The sequence below is a fragment of the Varroa jacobsoni genome, unplaced genomic scaffold (genome assembly GCF_002532875.2).
Source record: "Varroa jacobsoni isolate VJ856 unplaced genomic scaffold, vjacob_1.0 scaffold_595, whole genome shotgun sequence".
NCBI lineage: Eukaryota > Metazoa > Arthropoda > Arachnida > Mesostigmata > Varroidae > Varroa > Varroa jacobsoni.
Window position 1 is genome coordinate 60,299 of NW_019213497.1, and position 27,147 is coordinate 87,445.

The 27,147-nt window shown below is 38.9% G+C and overlaps 2 protein-coding genes across 11 annotated transcripts in view; both read left to right on the forward strand.

The window, feature by feature from the left end:
* The window catches only part of hts (adducin 1-like protein hts), a 33,224-nt gene extending 28,269 nt beyond the window's left edge, over positions 1-4,955 (forward strand). For all 4 annotated transcript variants that reach the window (XM_022835534.2, XM_022835535.2, XM_022835536.2 and 1 more), the window contains 2 exons: positions 466-545; positions 968-4,955. In XM_022835534.2, the coding sequence (XP_022691269.1) occupies positions 466-545; positions 968-1,081 (194 nt within the window). In that variant the 3' untranslated portion in view covers positions 1,082-4,955. The remainder of the gene's footprint in view (positions 1-465; positions 546-967) is intronic.
* Positions 4,956-8,176: 3,221 nt separating this feature from the next.
* Positions 8,177-27,123, forward strand: Pect (phosphoethanolamine cytidylyltransferase). Of its 7 annotated transcripts, XM_022835551.2 has the most exons (13): positions 8,177-8,404; positions 8,774-8,838; positions 11,124-11,235; positions 12,882-12,970; positions 15,998-16,159; positions 17,385-17,584; positions 22,059-22,121; positions 24,714-24,806; positions 25,114-25,247; positions 25,743-25,875; positions 26,165-26,260; positions 26,506-26,564; positions 26,739-27,123. In XM_022835551.2, the coding sequence occupies exons 3-13, from the start codon at positions 11,168-11,170 to the stop codon at positions 26,854-26,856; spliced, it is 1,215 nt and encodes a 404-aa protein (XP_022691286.1). In that variant the 5' UTR covers positions 8,177-8,404; positions 8,774-8,838; positions 11,124-11,167; the 3' UTR covers positions 26,857-27,123. The 7 variants fall into 7 exon arrangements, with proteins under 7 accessions (XP_022691286.1, XP_022691287.1, XP_022691290.1 ...); XM_022835552.2 differs by lacking the exon at positions 8,774-8,838; XM_022835555.2 differs by lacking the exon at positions 22,059-22,121 and having other exon boundaries at positions 8,179-8,404.
* The last annotated feature ends 24 nt before the right edge of the window (positions 27,124-27,147 follow it).

The window sequence follows — 27,147 nt, forward strand, 5'->3', positions numbered from 1 at the left end:
GCTGAAGTTAACCTAGTTACTGTCGATGATCCTCCATTGGTATTTTGTTATGTTTATGCTTGCCATTTTCCTTTCTCCTCTGTAATTAAGTAAACGTAGATAGTTTGTTGCGCATTAAATAGCGGCAACAATATTAACCTGGTAGCATCAAAAATAATAGATACTGATACAAGGCTGATTTACCGATGATTATATAAACGGATCGACAATTAACCGAAAGATATGATGCAACCTATAGCTGGGTGTAAATCAAATTCGTATACCCACGCACACATTGTTTACAACTGAACCTACAACGAATTATTTCGAAATATGCAGTGTTAGGGAATTGTGCTCTTTCGACATATTTCATCGTTACAACGGCCGGGCTTGGGTAAACACGTAACATTTAATTAATGATTGAATTTGGTTGCCACCTTTTCTGATCCCTGCGACAATGTCTGGTTCCTGCTGCGATCGATACAGGCGGAAAGGATCAGGACAAGGAAAACGAAAAAAGTGGAGATGAATCAAAATCACTCTCAAGCAAAGAGGTTAGCGAATCGGTGAGTACATGCATGCGAAACTAATTAAAAACACCGCACTAAACTACCAACAAAATACCTGTTGAAGCACCCTGTGTTCGTTGCGCGAACTAGCCTGTACTGGCATACAAATTGCAATAATACGTACATCTTATAATATTATCGATTACGTATTCAGGGTAGATTTACTTTGTTTGCCTTATCGACGGTTGTCTGTCAACTTGCGTTCCTCCAAAGATAACTAAGTGTAGATGTTTTTCAATATTCGGGAAAGACGAAACATACTTGATAACATTGAGTATAACCTTTAAATTCCGGTACTTATTACGCGCTTGTCTTGGTTTGTCTAAAAAACAGCAGTCGACGCGAAACGTTCTTTAAACTTTGATGGGCTGAAACCTAACTGGTGTACTAATCTTTCTATCAAATGTATATGTACGTAGGTGAGTTCTCCATCGAAAAGCGAGAAGAAGAAAAAAAAGAAGTCCGGGGGCCTGAGCACAGCCTCGTTCTTCAAAAAGAAGAGTAGCAAAACGCCCAAAGAAGAAACCGCTTAGATCATTTGGCTGAGTGTAGAACTCGATAAAGGAGGCCGAATCTGGAGAAGACAAATTGCTAAAATGAACGACTGGGCATCATGGTATCAGCGCAACAACAAGAGGCGAAACAGCGTTGCCGAAATAGTGAACCCCTTCTCTTGAATCAGTTGTCGTAGAGAACAGCAGTACAACAGCCGGACGCACGGACACAGGGAAAGCGGAAGCGATGATCATATAACGAAACCGCCAATGCTTCCTTTTCAATCTGGGACTCGAAGGCGGCGCAGAAAGTTCAAAGAACAGGTGCAAGTTTGCAGAAAAACGACAGAACACGACAATTAAAACACAAAGAAAATGAAAGGAGGTAGATACACTGGCAAGAATGGGTCTTATTCTACTTTTATGACGGTGGCGACAGTAGCGTTACTGATAATCCTGCTGATGGCTACAACAACACGTAAGCCAACGTGTCAATTACACCGAAGTTTTTTGTGTGTGTGTGTGTGTGTGTGTGTGTGTGTGTGTGTGCGCGTGCTACAATGCTACCATTCTAACGATGCTGCTGCTAGAAACAAAAAAACGAAGGTGGTACGCGTTCTTTCTTAAACCACAACACAGATGCGGTTGGTAATAATGGTGGGACACGACAAAGTTGTGAGAACAAGGCAAAAATACCCGAAAAAAAGATAAATGGGACACAACTATGGGAGTAGTAATACGTATGTATGAATATGGATGCTTTAATTTGACGGCTAGGCCAGCCACTTAAGCGTGTGGCAGACAAGTAGGCCCTGTAAAATTAATCCTTTCTGCCTGACCAAGGCACAGTACGGAAGGAAAAAGGGAGTGTTGAACGACAAAAAGAGACAAGGAGGTACCTCATCATCATCTTATCAGCAACTGAAGCAGCGAGAGAGGATGGCAACTGTGAAGATTATAGCAATTATGACCGATGATGATTGGTAATTAAAAACGCACGAAAGTGCGAAAAAAACCCTCATTTCTCAACGGTAACAAAAAGTCGCCATCATTTATCCTAGTAGTGGCAGCAACCCTATTGTATGTTATTTTCAGTGGTAAATTTGTTTATTTTGTACTTTGAACATTCAATTCGACGACAAACAGCATGGACCCAGATGGCCAGATCGATATACAGCCACTTCCACTGTCACTCAATATAATAACACTACTACGGTTACCATGTCACTGCTGTCGCTCCCATATGCTGGTTGCCGTAAGCGCTGTAAAATGACTTTGACACTTGGCTCTACCTACCTTAACAGTAATAATGATGATAAATGGAAAAAATAAACAACAAACAATAGCGGGCACAATGTTAATGACGACTATAATAATAATAGTATTAGTATAAGTATATTGTGGCATGAAATGTGGCAGTATGTGATAACGACGTAAAATTGGACAGACTGTTTTTGCTCTGTGTCACGAGAATAAATATATATAGATATATATATATATATATATATATATATATATATACTACTACTACTACTACTACTACTACTACTACTACTACTACTACTACTACTACTACTACTACTACTACTACTACTGCTACTGTATACTACACAAACGAATTGCTACATGTTGCTTGCTTGATTGATTAATCAACGGAGGGCACAGGGCCGCACAAAAAGGAGCGCGTGAGTGTCGCTAGTTGTCGTCGTCGTCGTCTGTATGGGTGCCGTTTACTATTCGCCCGACAACAAACAGCCCAAATGCTTCTGCCTTAATTTTTAATAATCAGTTTTGATTGATTTTTTCTACGCCTGGGTGGGCCTTAGTCTGAGAAGATAAGACTGTCATTATTTGGGGGCCACCCCTTTTCCCCGTCACGAGGGTATCGCCGTCCGCCACTAGCACTGCCCCGTACGATCCGCCATCGATGATACCCCAAAACGCCCAGCCCGGAGCTAGCCAATGAATGAAACTACTCAGGTAAAAAAGTAAGCAGGCAGACAGTCTAAAGCCAGAAGTGTCCATGCAATATATATATATATACATATATATATATATATTATATATGTGTATATATATATATGAACGACAAACACACACATACATTTCGAATTTCATTGCACATATGGTGTTCAGCATGAATCAAGAAAAGTTAATAGTCCTTTTCGGTTAAGGACAGCGTGTCACGAAGTGCACGCGCTGGACAGCTTCTATGAAAATGGCAAGTGGTGAATGAAAAAAAAAAACAAGCGTTGCGCAAAAGATTGGTAGTTTGGGGCAAAATCATTGGTACCTGAAACCAAAATCGGCCGTTCCATTTCGGATTTTCTATCAGCAAAAGGTGACCAATAAGCACGTATTTAGCTAAGTGAATTTATAGATACAATGAACTACTTCCTAACTATGAATGGTGACCTTAAATAAATACACCGTATAATTTTGACAAGGAAATGAACCATCGAAAATAACAGTATGATTCTTGTATTAGAGTATGTCGTTGGTAGTAGAAATGTGCTAGTCTGGTCCTCCATAGCATTAATTCAACCATTGGTTGTTAGTGAATTGCAATTTTATCGGGTTTGAGCCGAGAAGCTCGTGAACTCGAGGAAAATCAAACTAAATATTCAATTGTTCGATACGAACGAACGGAGCTTCGGTCTATTTGACAGCCGGTGAAGAACACCGTCGTACACTGATCAGTCTGCAAACATTCGATTTTTTGCCGGTAACTTTCCTCTACTTAGAATATATTTAAGCAATAATTGTGCTCAATGTAGCGCAGCAGTGAAGCTCCACTAGATTCCTAGCTTTCCTGTCATTTGGTCGATCGAAGTTATCTCCATAAAGTTGTTTAAAATTAAATAACACTGCCAGTTAGGCGTTCTGTAGATCAACTAACCCACGGAAGGCATTTGCTTGGATAACCATAAGTAAAATGCCAAGCGCAATATGCCCCCTATGCAACAACAACAACTGCTACTCGTAGAACTTTGCCGATTGTTGCTACACTTTTCGTTGCGTGTTGTGCTAGAATAACACCCATGCACTTTAATAGGAATTAGCGCACATTAGTGATGAATGCGGCCTTTTTTTCTATGTTATTTTACGTAACAGTAAGACAATGAATCAATAATTAGTGATGGGATATCAAATTATCTGATTGAAATGTAAAAACGCCGATATATTGACGGGCACCGTACGACAATATTAATTAGTGCTATTACTAGGTGTTACGCGTTACTATATTATATTATATATATACACGCACGATAATTTTGAAGTTTCTACAACGGAGAAAACCCGAGACGAGAAAATTATTTACGCGACGCAGTTACGTCGCAAACATAATTATCACACATATATGGTTCACTGTCGTATATCTTCATTCGAAAACCATGCTTACATAAATTGTCGAAAAAACATAAAAGCTTGCGTCACTGAAGTGACGACTTTATGAATATGGTAATACTAATGGGAATCAGCTACACGATGAGTTCACAGGAGAATACATCGATATCCATCTTATTAATATTATTCTTCACCAATTCCTCAGTGGTTTTTAGGGTTTAGTCCTGGTGCGTTTTCACTGCAGCTTCATTTGAAATTTTCTGAGTTGGAATAGCTGAAAACCTGCCCTTTCGTCGTGCGCTGACGATTGTGTTAGAGAAATGGAAAATATATATACGCAACCGATAGAATTAATTATATGATAGAGAAAAAAATTAAACGACTGATAAAATTGATGATTACTGCCGTACAGAGGGGAAAAGAAGCTGCGCCACCATCGTGTGTAGACCACAAGACGAAATCAGCACAACAAAAACTGCAAACATGTTAAATATACGATTATTATTATTATTATTATTATTATGAAATAATAAAATAAAAATCTTATTTACACCAGCCCATATAACTTGTAGTTACTCAATGTTGTTCAATTATTAGCTAGTTATGAGATTGTTGCCCTCTTTTCGCGCAGTCCTCGCGCTAAAACGTCTTTCACCTGCTTTGATAGCCTTTTGATTTCCGAAAAGTGTCGAATAATGGTGATCTTTTTCCACTACGGTGCTCCGGAACGTGAGCTAAAGCTAAAGTTCGAGCAAGCACAAAACGAAGTTACATTAAAAGAGGCAATCGTCCTCGAATGATAAAAACAAACAGACGGAAGCGAACAGCTTAGAAATGCGGACGTTACTTTTAATCTAACTTATTACATATATAGTATATACAAAGTTTTGCAATTGAAGCACGCTTGAATCAAAAAAGCCATAAGAGGGTCGTCTTGGGCTGACAAAATACGGTGGACTCTGGACTCCTATTAACAAAAGATAGTTTAGAAGCCTTAAGGTTAAGTAGAGGGATGGTTCGGGAGGCCCACTCCTTGGCTGAAGCATCGCTCGCGCCGTTCATGTTGCTCCAGCAAGTGCTGGTGATAGTTTTTTTTTAGTTTTATGGATATATATTTTGGCCGACTTTTAGCCTTGTGCATTTTTTCCTAGGACAATGGGGCAGCTCGCGTTAAATACCCAAGTAAAACGATTCAATGACCTGGTATGTTATCACCTGGTTGGTCTTTTCGTTAGCGTTAGAATAATAATGGCGGCTAAATTTTGCAATCTGCCGTCCTCCAATGATACCTCTTATAGTCCGAGCGAAGGGGGGATCATGTTCACTGAGCAGACTGCCCGGATCCTACGAGTTTTCTGAGAAGTGTACACATTAAAGCCTTCTATTATTTATTATATTTATTATTTATTTTGCGAAAGTGTGGCTTTGACTAATTTCTTAGCCATTCATTTGATGGTCATCATTCTTCAAAAATTATATAAGATTAGTTTTTTTTTTTTGTTGATGTAACCTGTATTCTAATTTCATATTTTATTTTGTCTTTTCCACTTATTTCGTAAACAACATACTAAAGGCTATTTTAAAAGAGCTTCTAAATGACTCACTATAGGAAATTTCGTTTCAAAGCTTTGAAGTAATGGTTCCTCGTTTGCTTCTCGTTGTTGTCTTTCTGGGAAATGTTTACCTTATACACTGTTCAACCCATTGGGTTTTGAAATCGCGTTACTAAAATTCCATTTCCGCGATTCCTAGCTCTCGCTCCAATGAATGCCCAGAATCAGCCATAAAACTTAGGGTAATACAGAGACTCTGCATTTCAATTTAGAGGCCTTCGTGGGCGTTTAAAAAAAGCTGATTTATACCAAAAAGCACTTATACGGTACAATGCATAAAAGTTTGTCGTACTATGATTAACGAAGCCGGAAGATGCAGGATGAAATGTTGTTGGTAGTATTATGTGAACCCCAGTAAATACTGATGCCCAACCGAACTCGATTAACTGTTCCGTGTAGCGTCAGGTCTATTAAAGATAAGTTGTCTTATATATAAATCCAAAGGTATATTTTTAAAGTAATACATGTTTGACTAGATACAACTAACCTAATTTCGAGATCAGATATTAGGCAGAAGGTGTGTCGTAAAAAACAATCCTGCTGTGAGGTTTCATTACCTCACCTTCGTTCAGTTTGCCGTAAATAACCTAATTTGAGTGTAAAAGCCAACATTCGTACCTATTTTATAATTCTACTAGCCTCAGTTTAATATGTACAATACATATGATGGTAAGACCTTTTTTACTTCACCGTTATGTTGAAGAGATTCCACTGTAAAGTACTTCTACCATTTAAGAAAAAGCAAAGGATTAGCGTCGATTACCCTAATTTTGTCAGATGCACACCCACAAATGCACATCTCTGCACCTCAGTCCAAGAAGAAAGCTAGGAGAAGAAAAGATTCTGTTTTTTTTGAAGCATTCTACGCGGACTCTTACCACTAGACGTCGAACATTTACCAAGGAAATCGTGTCCTAGAAGGACAATAAATGGGTGGACAATAAGACAGTACAATGAAAAATGCCATCTTGTAGTAGAGGTTCCTATAGGTTATTAATAAAAATCCGAGCACGACCCTTGAGCGTAATAGGGTTGTAATAGTTGTGGTGTTTAGTGCTGCTAGGCGTGATAGGTTATTTACGATTTGAATTACGTACGCGACTGTAGAGTTATTGCCAGATGCCGCTTACATACCTGGGTTAAGAGCCATAGCTTCCTCTATAAACTACTCTTTAGCGCATAGTTACCCAAAGAGGGCTTAATTAATAAACTAGAGACCCTTCTTTATATGGAGGTATAACTAATGATGACGTGAACACATTTTTTAGGTCGTTGCTTAACATATACAAGAGTATTGCAAACTTTTCGGTGTCTCGAGCCATTCAAACCCAGACTACAGCTTGTCCTTAAGATTAGCAGACAAATACGTTTCCAGCTAGGCTATCACGGGTCAATTAATCCTTCTACCAACAAACACAACTTTAATCTTCTCCTATTGGCTTGAGTGGCGATAGTTTTCCTTCCCTCGTTTGAAATAGCCCTTTATTTTTTTCTTCTTGCTTTTTTTTCCACATTCTATTATAATAAGTGGATATACTTTTCTAAAAACCTATCCCAACTCATTTTCCCAGAATTTAAACTATGCATTGGACTCAGATGCCACGTGCACTAGGTTTCAAGTCCGGCACCACTATTACATTTATAAAATCAAATAATTTGCCGCAATCTGTCATAGTACTTTTCTGCAGCACTTTTGACGACAGTTTCTTCCATACAAATAGCAATAGATGAGTAAATGTTGGCTTGTAGTTTTCATGTCCAAAATTTGCAGAGGAAGGGAGCAACCCTGATAGGAATGATATGTCGACAGAGTTATACTGGAGCGGTCCATCGACACTAATCGTATCATCGATAACAATTCGGACGGGCCAAGGATCAGTCTACGTTGATAAAAAATAATCAAACATTACGTGGACACGAATCAATTGGAAACTCTGTTCATTATAAAATACTACCACATGTTTAATCGGACATGCGTTCTTCATGCAATCAACAGCGGAAAACCGATAAGCAGATGCGCTAATTGGGTTCCTCTGTCTTATTTAGATTTTACTCATTCGGTGGTCGCTCAATCGCCGTCTCGCGTGCGCGAACTCCGCCTCTTTCCTAGCAATTAGCGACCCTTTCCACTTTTAGGTGGAGGCATATTTTCGAAACAAGCTCGATTGTACTTGTACGAACTTTGAAGCAATGCCACGTGGTATCAAGGAACACGTCCAGCAGTGTTCGATTTAAAGAAAAAACGACGCTTACACGACGTCGTCGGAGTCCAGCTGGAGTTCACGCGGTCTTCTGCTGGCTGTTACTTATTAGAAGTGCGTCCGCTCGTGTACTCCTGTAATACCTGCTACTTTAAAACAGCTGATCTGTATCGTGCGCAGAATAGAAACAATTAATACTAGTGAGTTTGCGTTCCTATATCACGCTTTAGTTGGTAATATTGACCTGAATAGTCAGCTTCACTGTTTGGCAACAACTCACATTCGAGCTTCAGAAATACCGTAGACAGAGGACAGTATAATTTTCTTTAGACATATTCGTTCCATTCTAATTACGTGGCGACGTTTGACGAGAGCTCACAAAATAAATCCTTGTCGGCATAGTTGATGTGCTTGTTAATCATAGGTATTTATGATTAAATGATGTGTTCTGTGACATATATTCTACGCAATGGATATACTTGAGTGATGTCGATAGACTTAGCGTTTTATATTTTACCACTGCGCAATGTTGGTAACCTTTATTTACGGACACACGATCAATCGAAAAGGCGATCATGGCTGTGCGCTGAATTCTTATCTGCTGAAATAGATTGTGTACTCTACGTGTCCATAGGTAAGTTTCAATAATAACATCTTTTTTCGTAGCCGCAGCTAAGTAACTTCTCAGTTTTACGTATATTTTCTCTTAACGGTAGTCTATGCCTCCGATGTAGAATTGTGACCACCACTGGATAATGAGTTGATCTGTAACAAGAGCTATTCAATAGTATATAGGTGCTTAGTTATCCCTATGATGATGTTTTACTGTCCCTCGATATTCTCTAACGTTGCGCGTGCCAATAACCACGCTTCTATACACAAAAGTTGCAATAGCAACAAACGATGTATCTCTAATAAAATAAAAATTATAGTGGGATATCTATAATCCGTCTTCCCGTATTGTGTATTGTTATCTAATACATCTCTACTACCTCGGCCTACTATTTCGATTCGTCAACTATGAGCACAGACCTTCGTTAAACGGTGACGACTATAGAAAGTTGATTAACGCACATGCGTTCATACAAACCACAGATTATATATGTGTGTTATAATAACAAAAATAATGTTAGTGTGTCGGCTTTCTGATAGCGATCACCCAGCAAATGATCATTGGAAGGTTTGTTCATTCCAAATGGAATAATACAGGAAGGACTTAAAGTGATTATAAGAGTTTGTAGTTATTTGGAAAATAAGCAAATTTTTTACTCGCTTACGTTGCATTTTTGAACAGCCAACTTCCAACAATTTGCATTTTCTTAATCTTTTCTCAAAGAAAAATCTCAGGCTTCAAAAGGCTGGTTCCACAACTGCTGCAGATTCATACGCGACGTCCTTATAGGGATGTGTCAACGCGAAACTTTGGGGCTGATACTCAGGCCATTTAAAAAATACGCCTCGAATCTCTCTTTATGACACAAGGCTGGCTCAACTTATGATATTAGCAATTACGATAAACGGGCAATAGCAAAGTAAGAAAACATCTAAAAGTGATCGAGTGATTCATGTGTATCATTCGATTGCGGTATTAGACGAAACGCCACTTAAGCGAAGCGGCCTTATCTAAATATTTGCCAATGGGTACTTTTGGCTTGTAACCAGACCCTTGTAACCCTCTGTAAACTATAACACAAAGAGGAAATTAACACTCTTCCTTAAGCCACCACGTCAAACTGTTTAGGGGTTGTGCGAAAAGAGCTTATTAAAAAGCAATTCATTTCTGGCATCGTGCCCAGGAACGCTTCTCCGCTATCTTCACGAGCAGCTGCATATGTACGATGAAAGTGAATAGAAGACAGCTGATCTTTCGCTGATTACTCGTAGGCAGATGAAGTAGAGGAATCGCTAGAAAAAAACCGTTCCATACTGACTGTCAGCTCATGATTACCACTGTATGACATGTTTTAAACGCCTGTCAAAAAATGAAGGCGCTCGGTGTAGGCGGAGCAGGAGATGTATGTTGTATGTTGTTTTCTCTGTTATCTCATTTCGTCCGGACGGCCTATCACGATGTTGCCCCTCAGTGATAATATCGGAGATTCCATAGTCATCGCAGGGGCCCAAGCTCTCGAATGAATCGTAGTAATGGTTTTAGTTTCCGCGGCAATTGCATTTGAAAAGTCTTGCTTGTTACCCAATTTTGAAAGCTGTAAGCACCTAACTTTGTTCACCCCTTGAAATTAATTTGCGCTACAATAAGAAGTTGATATTTCACAAGTTCTGGGAGGGCCTGTAGCAAAACTGAGTTTCTTCATTTTGAAGAAAATATTTTTTTGTGGATGTCAACAGGCTATTTCCATCGGTAACCTTTTTTTTGCAATTGGCGCATTTTTTTTCTGATCAATCAAACAGCAACACTTAACAGATAATATATGTTTGTTGACTGAGTAAGTACAAAGATGAACTCAGCAAGGTATAGGCACAGAATGACATGTCAGGGTCAAATAGTTTAAATATTGATACCGCCCAGTGTTTCACAGTGATAGCTTCATGCCGAAACGTATTACCACATATATGAGGGCAAACTTTCTAAATGTTGCGAAGTGCCCGTTCAACAAAATTGCAATCTCAGTTATTCATTAGTGGTATTCATTCAGTAGTTAATTAGATTATTTCTGGTAACTTATTTAAAGTAGTTATGAGTATTTTTTTATCTGTCTTCGTGCCCAACAAATTAAATACTCCTAATTCACGTTTTGGTTCCTCTTAGACGGTCTGTTCGCTGAACTGGAGATGATAAGGGGTATTTTCTATACTGGCCAGTATTAATTCAGTGTGTCATTAGGGGTACTTTAGATAGATGTAGATATCGGTACGACGATCGTGCTTTAATCTGCACGTCTTCTATTTGCTTTTCAGTCTCAAACCGGGAGAGCCAACATTGACTGGAATAACGGCGAAACATGTTGAACAAAGAACAAATAAAAAGTCAGGAGCCAAAGCGACCTGTTCGGGTTTGGTGTGATGGCTGGTAAGTATTACGGAATATAAACGTTCAATCATTTAAATGAAGTTGGCAATCAAAATGTAGATTTTAGAATTTCTACTATTATTCATTTTTTACAAAAATGCATTGCCATGTATTAGGAGTGAATTTTCGTGCATGGAATTGCTCATCTCCCAGAGAATTACTGGAAGTCATAATTTTCCGGATAAGACCGTAGTTAGAGGAACTCCAAGTGAACTACCAGGTTTTAAGTTGTATTGTTTCCACGAGCTTTATCTTTTTTAGATTAAAATTTATATAGTCAAAAGAGAACTATTTAAAGACATCTTCAACCATTGAAGATGCAAGCTTTTTATAAACATACCGTATGGTTGGCCCTGCGTAGTGGGTGACATGTGTTCAGTCCATTTTGGTCGAAAAGGTCTATTCGTAACCGCCTCGCTCCCAGCAGCTATGTGTTTTATGTTCTGGTCCAAAAATGAGATGAGCATTTAATAAATGCTTATTTGGGTGAAAGAGGGAAACCAAAAGTTTAAACGAAGCTCGATGATAAAAATTACATTCAAATAGTTTATTTGGAAAATAATCCCAAGCTATAGAGTATATAGCTTTTATCGATACCAGCTTACGGGACGCCCTATAAATGATGCGTAGGTTTGTTTTGTATTTAGTTACGGAGTAAGTAGACAAATGATTATTCTTTAAATACCCTGGGTAGTCGATACGATAGATAGTCCGATAGATCGATAGACCGAAATTTTGGTCCGTCTTTTGCCTTCGGATTGATCGCTTTACGCGTTCTGATGCGTTTGAGCCGTTTTTTCCTACTCATATAGTTTTAATGGTGACACTATAGGCGTCGATTGGACCATTGTGTGCCACGTTTACTTTTAAATTGCAAATTTATTTTTTACAAGAATCTCTGGCGCGAAGCATCCTGGCTTGCCCCCGAACAATCAGAATCAAGAATCTTAAGCAAAGCTAGATATTTTTGATACGAAAATGTATCTGCACGTTTGGCCGATAGCGCTTTGTTTCGAGCTTTGTAAGCATGAAGAAATCGCTCCGCCTTATTTTATAAACATAAACTAATTAAACTGAACATTTCAGTTGAAGAGAAAGGGTATTTTAAGAAGTTAAGATTTTTCTGCATGACAACATTCTTCTCTACCAAAGTTTTACGGTGCAAAAACCATCTTTCATATAAATTGTTTTATAGGGAAATTTATTTAGACTATGTTTATTTGAAGCGGCTTCTTCAGGTAACCAGTTAGTTCATTCGGTTAGATCAGTGCAAAGTCTGATAGACGGAAAAGGATTCACAGAAGATGGAAAAATCAGATACTGGGTTGCTCACTATTTTGTCTCAAAGTTTTGTCCTGAGTGTTACATGACAAATGGTCATGGGTCATCATAGAAAGGATCAGAACAGCAGTTATTCGGTTAACTGATATGTTAGAACTGCTTCCGAAAATAACTGAATGTTGGTCAATAAGGTTAATTATTTGTGCTCCCTACTTGATTGCGTATTTTTACCGTCTGAACGTAGCACTCGCGACCAAAAGATGGAGCCATTTGCAGACTGGTACGACTTTGCGTATTTGCGTGCCGTGTGATAAAGAGAAATTTTGCAAACTTTGTTATTGTCGTCGTTTTCCTTAACTTTACAGCTACGACATGGTACATTTTGGACATGCGAATCAATTGCGGCAGGCAAAAGCGATGGGGGATTACCTTATTGTCGGCGTACACACAGACGGTAGGTGTTACATAGGTGCGATCTAAAGTGATTTTATGCTATTGTAAGCCTTTTTCAGTATTAAAAAGTCCTATTCTTCTGTTGAGTTGTAGTAAAAACATGTTGCAGTGAAGTTGACTTCTTTCGTCTGCTGTTTTGAGTTCCTTGTTTTCGGAAGTGTTTCGGAATGGTTTGTGTGGTAGTTTCGTAGTACCATCAACACTCGAGCCAATAGAAGACTACACTTGAGTACGATTTGTCTGTCGTCATAACAGGCAATTCCTTCTAACCGATATTGCCGTCTAAATGAGTGATTTGGGAGGAAAGATTTCTCAAGGGTCATCAAGGCTATCGCACAAGAGTAACAGGAAGCACTTCTATTCAGGAGTATAACGATCAGCAGCATCATTATCATCATATCTTTGTCGTCCTCTATTTCTTTCCCCTCTGCCCCCTCAATGTCCCTTCTTTTATACGTCTTTTCTTTTCATCCGTCTTTAACTGGCTCGTCTAGCCGCCAGGCGCCATCGAATATCGAGCGATTGCCACCGGTTAATTTTGCTATCTCTTACCATCTATTGTATACATCTATCTATTCATCTAGTGCAGTTCACAGTGATGCACCTGCCCACCCTGTGGCCATCACCCGAATGATCGAATGTTTTTGCACAGATTTTCCGCTTCCGCACTCACCCACAACTCAGACGTATTTTCTTTTATTCGTTATAAATTTCGCTGCGTCGTTGTCTTCCACCAGAGTTTCGTTGTCGTTGACGCTCATGAATGAAAATACCAGTGACGTTTGTTCGGTCGTCCCTTCAAAACGACCATTATCTGCCTACGAAAAAGGTGTTTCGTGCTCAAGTTAAGCGGATGCAAGTTACTCATAAATTTTATCAATTTTTCGATCCGAAAAAGTGGAACTGACGATGTATTAGGTTGTGATATAGAGAGACATAACGCATATTCTCCGTTAACGTTCCATAATTGAAATGGTATCTATGTTCTCACTGTTGGGGTGCGACTTGAAGCTTTTGGTTTCTTTTTTATTCGTTATCACTTTAAAAGAGATGCTATTATTACTTATTTTTTCTAGTCCGACATAATAGTTAACGTAGTAAGTTATTTTTGCATGAGATCGTCGTTTGTCTTTTTCATTCTACTGGGAGGTGATTTCCATCTCTTTGACTAAGTATACTACGTAACAATACCAATTACATTCTACTGATGTAAATTGTTAACGCGAATTGCTTGGTGGACCTGAATTAATAGAAGTTTGAAACGAGCGTCCCGGGTCCGTCACTTTTGGAAAGATTTTATCTAATATTAGCCATAACGCAAGCACAAGCACGCTATCTTTCTTCAAGAGGAAAGATCGAGTAATCTTTGAACGAGTAAACACCACTACGAATATAGTAAATGTGTACTCTGAGTAGGCCGGTAACTCTGCCCTTGTCGGTCTCGGCCTATGGAGCTATCCACGCTGCCACTCAACAATTTCGCTTCTAGTGGTAAAGGATATAATTTTCATAATGTGTTTTTCCTTTCGCCAGCTATTGTGTAACACAGGTCCAACAGACTGACTATAGCTCGATTTAAGCGACAATCTATTTATACTCGAATAAAGAGACCGCTTGAATAGAACGGACGAAAAAATTGAAAAGTACGGCAGCGGGCCTGCATAATCAGCAAGCGTTGGGATTTTTCCGTTACTTCCAGTTTATTTACTGAGTTTTACTGCGGCATCTAATGTATATCATAGAACTGCTCTCCAATAGAACGTTTCCGCCGCTCGTAAATAGGATCGTTATATAGAGTTCTTAACACAACTCGTTGTTACAACGTTTGCGAGAAATTTTAATGTAATACAGTTATTTCATGCCAGGGTAATATGCAGGCGTTGTGTGTCGTTTTTATATACAGGAAAAAATTCTAGTGTATATGCCTATACGCTAATTTTTACTGACATGCAAAACGTTATCGACGTGTCCATCGTGTTTACAATAACAAGAATATAGGCTAACCTAATTTTTCATTGATAAAAAAAAAATAAATATTTTTTTTATCAATGAAAAAGTGGTTTTTGCTACAGCACTATTTTGATACAGCCGTTAAATTAATAATAACAACTCAAGTAGGATTTTTTTCAGATACGAGCTAGCTCTATGGATCTGCCCTAAAACGATCATCAATCAGGCCTAATAATACAAAGAGTTTTGAAGGATATACACAGTCTGATTTTTGCAAGAGTCCGAAATAGTTTTGCTACCATATTTGTCGGAAAATTGGTTTGCTTATAAACTAACGCTCTTTTAAAACTAATAATCCAGGGCCACAGACAGTGGTTTACACAATCCCGCCACATATTGAGTAAAGTGCCCCTTTGAAATAAATGTTACAGCGGCGTTCTATCAATTTAAAGTAGTCCACAGGACGCATTACATACTTCCAGAATTTGAACAAAAAATCATATTTAGTAATAATAGGCTTACTATTATTATTAGAGTAAGGCTGCGTATTAAGCGCATCCCTTGCTCAAGTATTTCTGTAGGAAATCCGTTCTTTGATGTATCGGCATTCTGTGCGAAGGTTTTACCAAATAGATCAGGACCACTTGTGTTTAATATTTAGGATACCTGCTTCGCTTAAGGCTGTCAGACAAGAAGGTTCGCTCCCCAGTACAATAAACCTGATACAGAAAACTGTATTTACAGTCAGTATGAAATAAAGGCTGGTTGATACTACAGAGGTAGCGTTTAGGCCCCTATGATGCTGCTTGTATTGTGATATGGCCGATTATTGACATGCTGAAACAGAGGCCTGGGAGCCGGTGAAGAATATCACGGTGATGACCTTCCGTAGTGCCAATATGAGCAACTATGTGGAAAATAATTGATTTGAAGTCAAAAAACAGTTAATGAGAAGATTGGCGAATTCCACATTAGGATAGGAAGCCCAGTTAAATTCGTTAGGGTTGCTTCGCTATAGCAAGGTTTGACATGCACCTTTTATACAAAGTTAACGCTAAATACGATTATTTGTCTACAGAGGAGATCATCGCTCATAAGGGTCCACCCGTATTTACGGAGCAGGAACGTTATAAAATGGTGCGAGCTATCAAATGGGTGGATGAGGTCGTCGAAGGCGCACCGTATATTACGTCAGTTGAAACACTGGACAAATATCAGGCAGACTTTTGCGTGCATGGAGGTTAGTTTTCTAGTCCATTTGAGGATTATTATTGGATTCTTTAAATAAGTATATTCGAAACAACCCTGTCTGTTCGCCTATTGGTGTAGATAAAAAGTTCCATAAGTAAGAGTATAAAATGCCAGAGTTTGAACTACAGGAAAGGTCTATCGCAAAGTCGTACATACTTTTTTTGCCTCTTAAACGTTGAGTCGCCACTTCAACAAGGAGTCCTTGTAGTGAATAGTACAGCGCTTTAAATGTTGTGGTAGGTATTTTATATATATTAGATTTGTAGTTTCTAAATTTAGTTTTCAAATGCGTTTTATTTTTATTCAGCTCGTTTTTATAGGGTTGTTATGGTGAAGAATGCAAATTACATCATTCACTACATAAGCGCGTACCTAGTTTCAGAGTAGTGCGTCTAAATTGACTCCTGGGCATGATTGGTTTATATTTATATCTTGTATATAAATTAAAACAGATAATAAATCCGCTTACATTTTTCGACGGAGATGTCCTTTACAGACACACCTATTCAATGCAACGTCCTTTCGCCTACATCTAAAAATCACCTACATGCAAGTTCTAAGACCCCTAGATTGTCTTTTTGATACTATCAAGAGTGTTACTAGCGAGAATAAGCGAGTATATTTTGTTTTTCTGTCTTTTGGAGAAAATGTGGAGGCGTGAGGTCTTCGTGGCTGGACGTCACATATGTGTACTGTCTGAAAGGTAGATTTTGCCTGTAATGAATACACGTTCTGAATCGTAAGCAAGCCAGCAATAGTTCCTAAGGTTGATGTTTTTATGCACACTTGATTTTTTTTGGCCTAAAAGGGATTTCGATGGTATAGGATCTGTAAATAATCCAAGCAGATGTAATTTCTGTTGTGCGAAATTTAGTCTCTGGGGTAGGCAGAAGATGCCAGGACTGTCGAAAATGTATTTTGACTCCTGTACAAACTTCATAGTATGTTCTGTTGTGAACCTTCAGCTGTGTACTAAAAGAACCCGATTCTGCTTCTTCAATAACCGGTATAGTCTTGGTATGACGAATTTGTCTTTTCAATTGGCAACTGACGTCGTAGTCTCTCTGAGGTTCTGTTTACAGGCGACGGTCCTTCAGTAAAAATTCGAAGTTAGACGCACACCCATTATTGCATAGTATTGCATAGTAAATGAACTCTAAATTAGAAAAACTGCCTTTGCTACAAGGAACTAATGTAAATTTGTGTCCCCTTAGATGATCTTACGATGGACGCGTCTGGTCAGGATACATATCGTTTCGTAAAGCAGGCTGGGCGTTATCGTGAGTGTCGTCGGACAGCGGGTGTTTCCACTACAGACCTCGTTGGCCGAATGTTATTGATGACTAAACAACATCATAATCTGGGACCAAGAGAATATGGAGTTGACAAAGAACATGCAGGAAATATATCGAAGGTAGGAAACATCTTAATTTCGAATCTAAGGTCGTGCAATAATTGTATTTAATCGAAAGACATTAAAGAGTGCATACCTATTAAAGGACTGCTAGGCTAGAATAAAACAGATTAAGCTGATTTTCATTCCATACAGGCCAAACCTAAACGCTTTTTTTATGTGGAATGCTCTTAGATCTTAGAATAATTCGCTCTAGGAACATTTGTCTTTGTAGCAGAAAGATTGGGACAATGCAGTTTTTAGTATACTGATAACATCTATTAAAAAGTATTCGTTCTCCAACACAGATTGATGTAATGAGCTCTCAGATACATTGATACCATGATATATATATATATATAAAGGGTTTGTAATAAATGACTTGCGGGGCTAGAGTTCCTGTGGCATTTTCAATAGAATTCTGCATGTGATTCGCTAAGTGTGAATCCAAATGCTAATGGACAGATCGAGGATTTATGGGCTACATTAGATAATATTAAAGATTAAATTCTCCTGGAAGCATCTTAGGGGGTCTCAAGAGGTGAACTTTACCCAGTTTAAGGATTTAAATCTGTTGTGTGAGGAATACCTCGATACTTGAATGTTCCGTATATGTAAATGAGGGAGAAATCTAAACTGAACGGTCATGATTCCTTCGAAACTGCTTTTTTTTAATGTTACTTCAAGCCTTTGTTTTCGATAGTTGACTTTCTTGGTAATGGACATTTTTGGCTAATGTTAGGATCGTTTAAATGAGCTCATCAGCCAAGCTCGTACATATCCTTTCTTCTTCTAAGCAAACATTTGTAAAGCAAGTCTGTCGGAACCCTCCCATTTATATGCTGTCTCTACGAAATATAGAAATAGGGTCTGTTAAATAAGTCGTTCGTGCTGATAAAATTAAGCAGTACGTAAAAAACTAGCAAGCAAATACTATCTGTAGACAGTAGAATTAGTATCGGTTTCATTTACTAGGAATGAAACGCGCAAGCTGTAGGGTTAACTAAGCGTAAAATTGGCGCGTTTTTCAAATTGCCCGCGAACTAAGGTTAAGCAATAAGCGTCGTTTCGCGTAAATGCTCGCGAGAATCTTCGACGTTCACTTTACACCAGCGAGTTTGGTCGTTTTTGTTAATACAAATTTAGAGAATTATTTTTCACGTGTAGGTAGCCTTTCGTCTCTTAGCATTGAAAAACGACGCTCCTATCCTTACACTGGTCGGTGTCATACAGAACCTTTTCGTAAGATCCAGGGGATAGAAAATCAAAAGGCCTTACCTACTCGCAGAACACCAGTCGACACGTAAGATTGAGGAGCCCCCTTTAAAAAAAATTTCCAATCGGCCGACTGTACAAAGACTGAGGACGTTGGTGAGCGCTGCCGGCGGCAGTAATAGATCTGGAAATTATCGCCCTACCCCCGCCAGTGTAGTTCGGCCATTAACGACATCTCGTCCTATTAGTTTAACCTAAGTTTTTTAAGTAAGGTAAGTTTTTTTAATGTAACTGAACGGAGAAGGAGCAGTTTGAACATGTAAAGACTTCAGTAGTGTGCATTGGCCTTTAACACACAATATGACAACATATTTTCATAAATATGATTGGCAATGTACCATAGCTTTGTGTCGCTGTCGTTCTACACAATAAATTCGAATGTTCAGTATTCGTATATACAACTTATCGGTTATGGTAGAGCTGCAAGTTCTCTCTGCTCATCGACGGTCCCAGCTGAGGACACTTGTTAGGTATGCATATAGGGTTACCTAAGCAGTTATGCTGCTTGCAAAAATTGTCCGGCTAATAAAAACTAGATAAATTCTACTAAGGTATTTGAGATGCCCCACTAGCGTGTTTAAAGGTTCTGCATAATGGAGTAAAATTGTTATTGTTTCTGTTACACAGGTATTCAGTATTTTTTTAGTAGGCCAACGCCGAACGTTTTGGAAACAAAGACGTAATAATTTTCTCGACTTGTTTGGAACTTGGCGTATTATCTTTACACGCTGCGCCGAGCTGCAGTTTTTACGTTCCTCTGCTATCTGTTTGAGGGTAAGAGTTTTTGGCCTACATAGGCAGTGTACATGCCCTTATCATATAAATCCTCAACCACGATATGGGCCAAGCGAATGAACAACTGGCCTAGCTCGCTGATCACTTCAACATTTCGTTAATACGTTGTTATTTGTGCTTCCACCGAATTCGCCAACAGTGCACCGACGTCACCAAAAATTCGTTCATTCCGTTTTTACTGCTGCGCTAAGCTGCTGCGGTTGGTTCAATATGAGCAATAGCATTTTAGCTAAACTGGTCAAAAATCGTTGTACCGTTCTCGAACTAGTCTTGTCTGAAGAGCTCGTCACACGTTCGCCTATTGAAAAGGTATCTTTAAGCTGATAAAACACTCTTGCCCTTATAATCGTTGCACTTAGCTCTAGATATCATGTCAGGTCCCCTTCGTTCGTGTCCTGCTTACTGATCAGCATGTCCTTCCGAGGTCCGCCATCTGACGTACTGGTCCTGATAGAGACTACAATATTACAGCGTTAGGTTTAATTTTGAAGGCACGGTGTGCGCATTTTCATGAGTTAGCGAAACCGATCTCATCTAGTCACAGCATTTACAGAATGTAACATTCCTATAGCATGAGAAGGTGTTACATCAGGCGTACCCCGATCTGTTCGTATAAAGGCAGTAAGCTAAAATATTACTAATATTTGCGGTTCCTGTCGGCCGAATCATTTCTATTATGTTTCTCCTTTGATCGTCTCTCGTGTGTGTGTGTGAACCGTTTGTTTTAGACCTATTTATAAAAGCACAGAGTAGACAATTGGTGAATATATTAGTTCCTCTGCACCATTACACAATGCGCGTGCGCATGTTCTATGTATCGTGCAATCGATGCATGCAGAGGGAATGTGAGAGAAATCTTTTAAAAGGCATGGTCGTGTAGCTATTCAATCGCTTACTAGGTTAGTACGAAGCTAGCGTAAATGCATGAACAAAAACACTCGATGAAGTTAAGCACGTTATCATTAAATAATTCTATCGAAGGGATGCTGTTGGGATGTTTGTACATATTTTTCTTATTAATACTGCTTAAAATTTCTACGTCTACGCTGCTAGGCTCAACTCAAGAATTTTTCAGGATTTCTTAAATTTACAAATACTTTAAAGTTATCGGTGCTGTTTTACCGTAGTTCGATTTTAGGTTATGTAAACAGAAATGTTGCCAGCAGAACAGGTTCGCAAAGTTCGCTGAGCTTTTTTTCATCGTAAGTAAACTGATTTATTCCTTTTGCGCTTTATTTACTCTAGATAACAGTTAGGTATAAGCCTAGTTAATAAGTACCCTCTGATATATTTCCCTGAATTTTCTTTAACAGGTGCTACAAAACAGATGCCAACGAAGTGGCGTTAGATGGAAGTAACCTGCTTAATAATTAATAGATATCTTATTATTATTATTATTATGAATTAAACGGCAATCGTGCGAAAGGCTTAGCGACCCCTTAGAGATTCAACGAAATTTGGTGATATCAATATTTTCCCTCTGAACAATATTGTGTTACTCTTCCAACAGGTATTTGTAGAGAAACACGCATAAACCGAACAACAAGCGAAAATCTGGATAGATTTTTCTATAGAAGCATAATCTTTACCCAACAATATATCCGCCCTTCATGATTTTAATCGAGGTTTAACTTTTTTTTTTATTTAAATTGCATATAGTTCTTGGGAGGAGAAGTATTTACGAAAAATGAAAATAACAAAAATTGCACAACAAAACAATGGCTAGCTAGACTTCCATAAAGTTTAACACCTCTCTAATCACCTGCTGATTCGGACTTCTTGAAGGCATCTATATATAACAAAGTGAAAATTCTCTAAAATTTATTATTTTGAAACAGTTGAAAGAACAGTCGATGTGGACGTAGAATAAAAATAAACCTTGTGCCTGTTTCATAATTGCCTAATTCAAAACTAGCCTTTCGGGTTCAAGAAACGAAGTGTGTGTAAATAAACCGTCCACTCTGTTGCTAGTTTTCGCTATTTGAGTATAAAGTTTTGAGCGTTGACGTCGGCGGCGTATTCGTAGAGCGCTGTATCAATCAAAACAGTTGTACGAAATATAAATTCTACGTTACGGAGTTTTGGTGGGGCTGAATTTAGGTGGGCTAACACCCCACCCGTGCACACCCAGAATTGAACGCGGTTTTTAGTAGAGGTATTGGAACCAATAAGAAGGGATAGGTTGGAAGGTGAGGGGACGTGGTGTAGGGAAAAGATATACGAAGAAGCTTTTGATGACGCTTTAATCAACATAAGCGTCTTTTCTCTTCCCCCAAATAGAAGCCAGACTTGATGATAGGTGTGTACATTTCCAGTATCACAGGGATTCCAAGTCTAAGGATTTGAAATTAAGGTGCATGTGATATCAGGCGAATAGTTCTTGAATGAATGAGCACGTTGATGTTATCGTCCCGCACGGTTTCAGTTTGTGGAAATACCAACTTCACGAAACAACACACAGGACGAGAAGGCCAGCACGCCCTCACATGTAAGTAATAGTGTCCCTTGAATTTGTAATCTTTCTTTGAAGCGGTATGTCCAACTGCCCATCAGCTTTGTATAAATTCGCGCTGTTGCATTTTTGAAATGTCGTCCAAGATTCGTTTTCTTATGAGGTCATACATTAGGACGCAACAGGATTTCCCCCATAAGAAATCTCGCTTTGAGTTGATCAATTTACCACTGGGGAACGTTTAGCCATGAAGATTTTAATAGATGTTTTTCAATAAAACATTTCTGGGCTAGAAACACTTTAATGAATGTAGCACGCGTGTTAGGGTCACCCATCAAAATGAGAAAGTTTGCACCGAAATGCACACGGCAGAATGATATAATAGTGATCTGCTTCTAATGGGTAGCCATAGGCTGCATTGTAGAGCTTTAGTTAAGTTTTTAGTAGTTTAGCCTTTGGAGCGTAGCCCTGTTTCCATATTCCTCATGCTTCCTTAGGGCCTAGCAAAAGTAGGCCTAGAGTGAGGTTTATTTATTGAGCATATGTGCAAAAAAAAAGCTGTATAAACACCCCGGTGATTGTTAACATTTCCAGTTTTTAGCTAAACAGCGTGAAACATTGTCATTTTTCGATTAAGCCTACACGAACTACAGAAAAACTACAGATTAAGTACAAAATGTTGATTAATTATTATGGTATATCATGCACACAGACATGTTACGGAAGTAATAAGTTGAAAATCAAATTGTTGGTAGCAGTAACACTTCATATATACAGCCGAACAACACAATATGGTGAAGTCAAGGTGAACATAGGACCATTAAAATACTTCGCATGATATAAATAAAAACTTTAAATTGAGCGATTTAAAAATGATGCCAAAGCGTAACGAGCGGCATACTATTTATCACAACTGCCACCGCATCTGGAGTATGTGCTCCTGTCATGGGATAACAGCAATAATCTCTAGTGGACCGCATGTTCGGCAAAGAAAAATTCGATCGAGTACCGGGTTTTGATGACTCGTACCTTTCCATTCGCTCATTCTCCTCGTGTCGATATAGAAGGAATCGCCATCAATCTCCGTGGACTTTTCCTTTCCGTTCTTAAAGTCGGTCTTTTGTTGCTAGAAGCTCAAAGCAATACTAATAATAATAATAATAATAGAAGTAACAATACGCAGGTTTTCAAACAGCAGGGGCAAGTCGAACAGGAAATACGTGAGGCGCTTTCAAGTTTGATATTCATTAACCCGTTTCTCGTTACCGGCAAATATAGCTAGTAATTTCGGTTCCAGTCTTTGTGGAGGGATATTTTGGGTGTTACCAGAGAGAAAATGGTTGTTCAAGAGAACTCTCCTCTTATGGATAGGTCTGCAACTTCTCGGGCAGCGCGTGATCTCTGCACCTTCTAAACAACAGATTCCAGTAATCAGTTCGGTTTGGAACTTGGCACCCTTCTTCTGTGCTGCTTCTATTGCAATGTTTGAATTTGGTGCGGGCACCAAGTGTCATAGTACTTTTTGCCATTGTTTGCCGAAAACATTTTAAAGGCAAAAATGTTTATTTTGAACCCCAGAGCATGCCTCGGACGGCCACGAGACGTGAAGAGGATGACGATGAAGTACAGGTTTTTTTGCGTGAACCATTGGCTCAGTTATCTCAAGAATCTTCGTTCATCTGTGTGTTAACTGATGCGCTATCGTCAATCTATAAGGCAGCAAAATTTTAAAGGCAAGAAGAATTTTAAAGGCGGGTGGGTCTAGCGTCAAGTCGGTGAAGGTACTATTGCCAACTACTTAAACATAAGTATGGATATTATTATTCATGCAATAAAAAAATGAAAGAAGAAGAATTTTTCAGCAGGATATATTTCTGATACGTCAGCATGTCGACACTTTCGAAGATTTCAAGTGGCTACCCTTCTATATAAACGCAGAACGCAAACAGTAACTCGACTCAAGCCGTCCAACTGAGTTATGAACTTGATTTTGCCCTGCACAGGCAGAAGGAGACACAAGTAGATCTTATTGCACGACAACACCAGACCTCGCGTGTCTTCGGCGACGTAGAAGAGGGAACACATTCACAACAAACTCTTCAGCACCCTTCTTATTATAGCCCAGAACTTGCCTCATCGAATTCACGCAGTATGGCATGAAGAACAAGAAGCTCGAGAAGAGAGAGAAAACTGTCTTTTGATTAGATCACCTTTATGGATATCCCCTTCATTCAACGAAAAACCGTCTGCTGTCTAGACAGTGGAGCAAGACAACCGAAAGCAAACAAAGCTTTAACAAGGGAAGTTAGTTTCTCGCAGAACTTAACAGTAATTACGTTAACAAGTACGCTAACAATATAGGTACTTTCTGATCGACTTGATACTTTGTGTTGTGTGATAGCCATTTCGATCTAAGAGGTTTACCCTGGTTTTTAAAGCGTAAATACTATTTGTAAGTGTGTTAAACGTGTAATTATCATAAATCTACTTGAATATGGGTTCCACGAACTTAACGCTATACTTCCTTCACACTCGTGTATTTCTTTCAGAAGTGGGAATGCAACACTGAAATAGGTCTGTGTAGTATGGATTTGAATATAGATTTTTTTTCTAAAACTTTCTATCTAGGATTCGTCAACCCACAGCCCGTGGACAGGAATATCACAGTTTTTACCTACTACTCAGAAGATCATTCAGTTTTCGGAAGGAAAAGAACCAAAGGTTTGTTATTAAAATCCTTAATGCTTTCTAAAGGTTGTATATCGGCCTCCTACACGGGTTGTTTTTTTCAGTTAACTGTGAACAAGAGAGTTCAGACTATATTTGGGCACGTCTTCGCTAGAAATAAGCATTTGTTTACTAGTTGCACTACTCTGTTATTGAAATTTTTTGCCAAACAGACACGAATAAATGCATTAAGCGTCAATTCTGCAAAATATTTCAGTATATAACTCGTGAGTCAAACGTAGACCACCGGAGTGTTCTGAGCTATTTACTTTAAATTGGTTCGTAACGTTTTACTTTACAGCCGACGGATAAAATCGTCTACACAGCGGGCGCCTTCGATCTCTTTCATGTCGGCTACGTTGAATTTTTAGAACGAGCTAAAAAGCTAGGCGATTACCTCATTGTTGGTCTGCACACAGATCCTATTGTTAACAGGTTAGATTTAGTGCTACTAATAGATTTATGGTACATGGTTCTTCGTCTGGTAAATGACAACTGAATGTTCAAAATAGATACGATCGGCACGATGTGCTTGTAAGAAAACCTCAGATGAAAAGATGCTTTGTCAAGAAAGTCTCATTTTTACTGAGGTATCAGCCTTCAGTGTCTTGATCTTGCCTGGAACGTCATCGCGGGATTCCTCTCTAGTGGAAGATGGGAAATTTTAGTGAAATTGTCTTAGTGCTATAATCTACGTTGCACTCGAAAGATTTATTTGAATTATGCATCCTTGTGTTATTCATTGCAATGGCTTTATTCCTAATCGGGGCAGGGAGTACTTAATTCAGTAGAACGCGTCGTGGTAGGCTTACCTATGTTGTCGTTGTCGCATTCGCGCAGAAGCTTGTTGCAAGAAAGAAACAAGCTATGGTACCCATTCGCATTAGGTGTTATCTATTAAAAAACAAATGCTATTCGGAACATTTTCAGGTACAAGGGATATAACTACCCTATAATGAACCTTCATGAGCGTGTTCTGTCGGTGCTTGCCTGCAAATTTGTTAACGAAGTTGTGATTGGTGCACCTTATTACGTCTCAAAAGACCTCATGGAACATTTTCGGGTAACTGATGCGCATACACGTCCTCGAACGTAATATATCTTTCAATGCATGATGCTTCGAATGGCAAAACCTGCGTATTGATAACTAGTAATATGCTTCCTCAGATTGGTGCTTTATTTAAAATTCATAGAAAGCTAATTACCAGAGAGACAGATCGGTCTTACATGAAAAATTTTGACTTGCACGATATTGAGTAAGTTTGTCTTGATGCATCGGTTCAATTATAGGTGAATTCCTGTTTTTTTTTTTCATATTCCGCAAGAGTGAGAAACGATGCTAAACGTTTCAGGTGTCGGTAGTCGTTCATGGTACGACGAATATTATGGCGGACGTCGATGGGCGCGATCCGTACGAAGAGCCCAGAAAACAGGGAAAGTTCGTACAGGTTAGCATTCACATATACGTAATAGACTAACGAGCACCAGGCTGCAAAAAGGAGCCATAATATAAAATCGAAAAGTCCTATTGCAGCAAAGCTAACTAAGGTATTTTTATTTTCGAATAGGCAAATTTCTGAAAAGGTTTTCTTCGGTGAGATAATCGAGGCTGTCGTACAGATGGCAACTCCACCATATCTAAACGTCGACTAGGCAGATCCATGACTGAAGTGTTTTATGATACCAATTGCAGGTGGAAAGCGGTTCGTCGGTCACAACCCACGAAATCGTCACGCGAATTATTAGCAATAGGTAAAGATTTTTAGACCTATGTACTTTGAAAATTTTCTGTCGTTTGTTTTTTTGACTAGTAAAGCTTAAGGTTACCAGAGATCTGTTATAGCTCTTTCCCCTATGTTAGCAAAGGCTCTGTTTTGTTACCTTCTTCTTACTTTCCCGTTGTTTTTTTTTTTTTTTTTTTATCAGGCTGAGATTCAAAGAGCGCAATGAGAAAAAGGAAGCGAAGGAACTTGCGGCGTACCATGCGTTTGTAAAAAACCGAGAAAAACAACACACGATTGACAACAGCACCGGCGGAAACTGAGTGAGAGGGATGTATGTATGGCCTCCTATAGAATACCTACATAGTAACTACGTGACTACCTCTGTGAACGGAAGCTCTAAATTGATTTAACCACGCATATGATGAACAACAGTCCATCAACTGTTCAAATCAAACACAATTATGCCACTGAAGCCCAAAGGACATTCGATATTTACTGTTGAGTGCAGACAAAATGCATACGATACAGGAGATCACACCCAATAAATTTTACCGATATTTTGATAGGAGGCGACTAGCTCTCCGCTACATGACTGCCGTTTTAACTGAGCC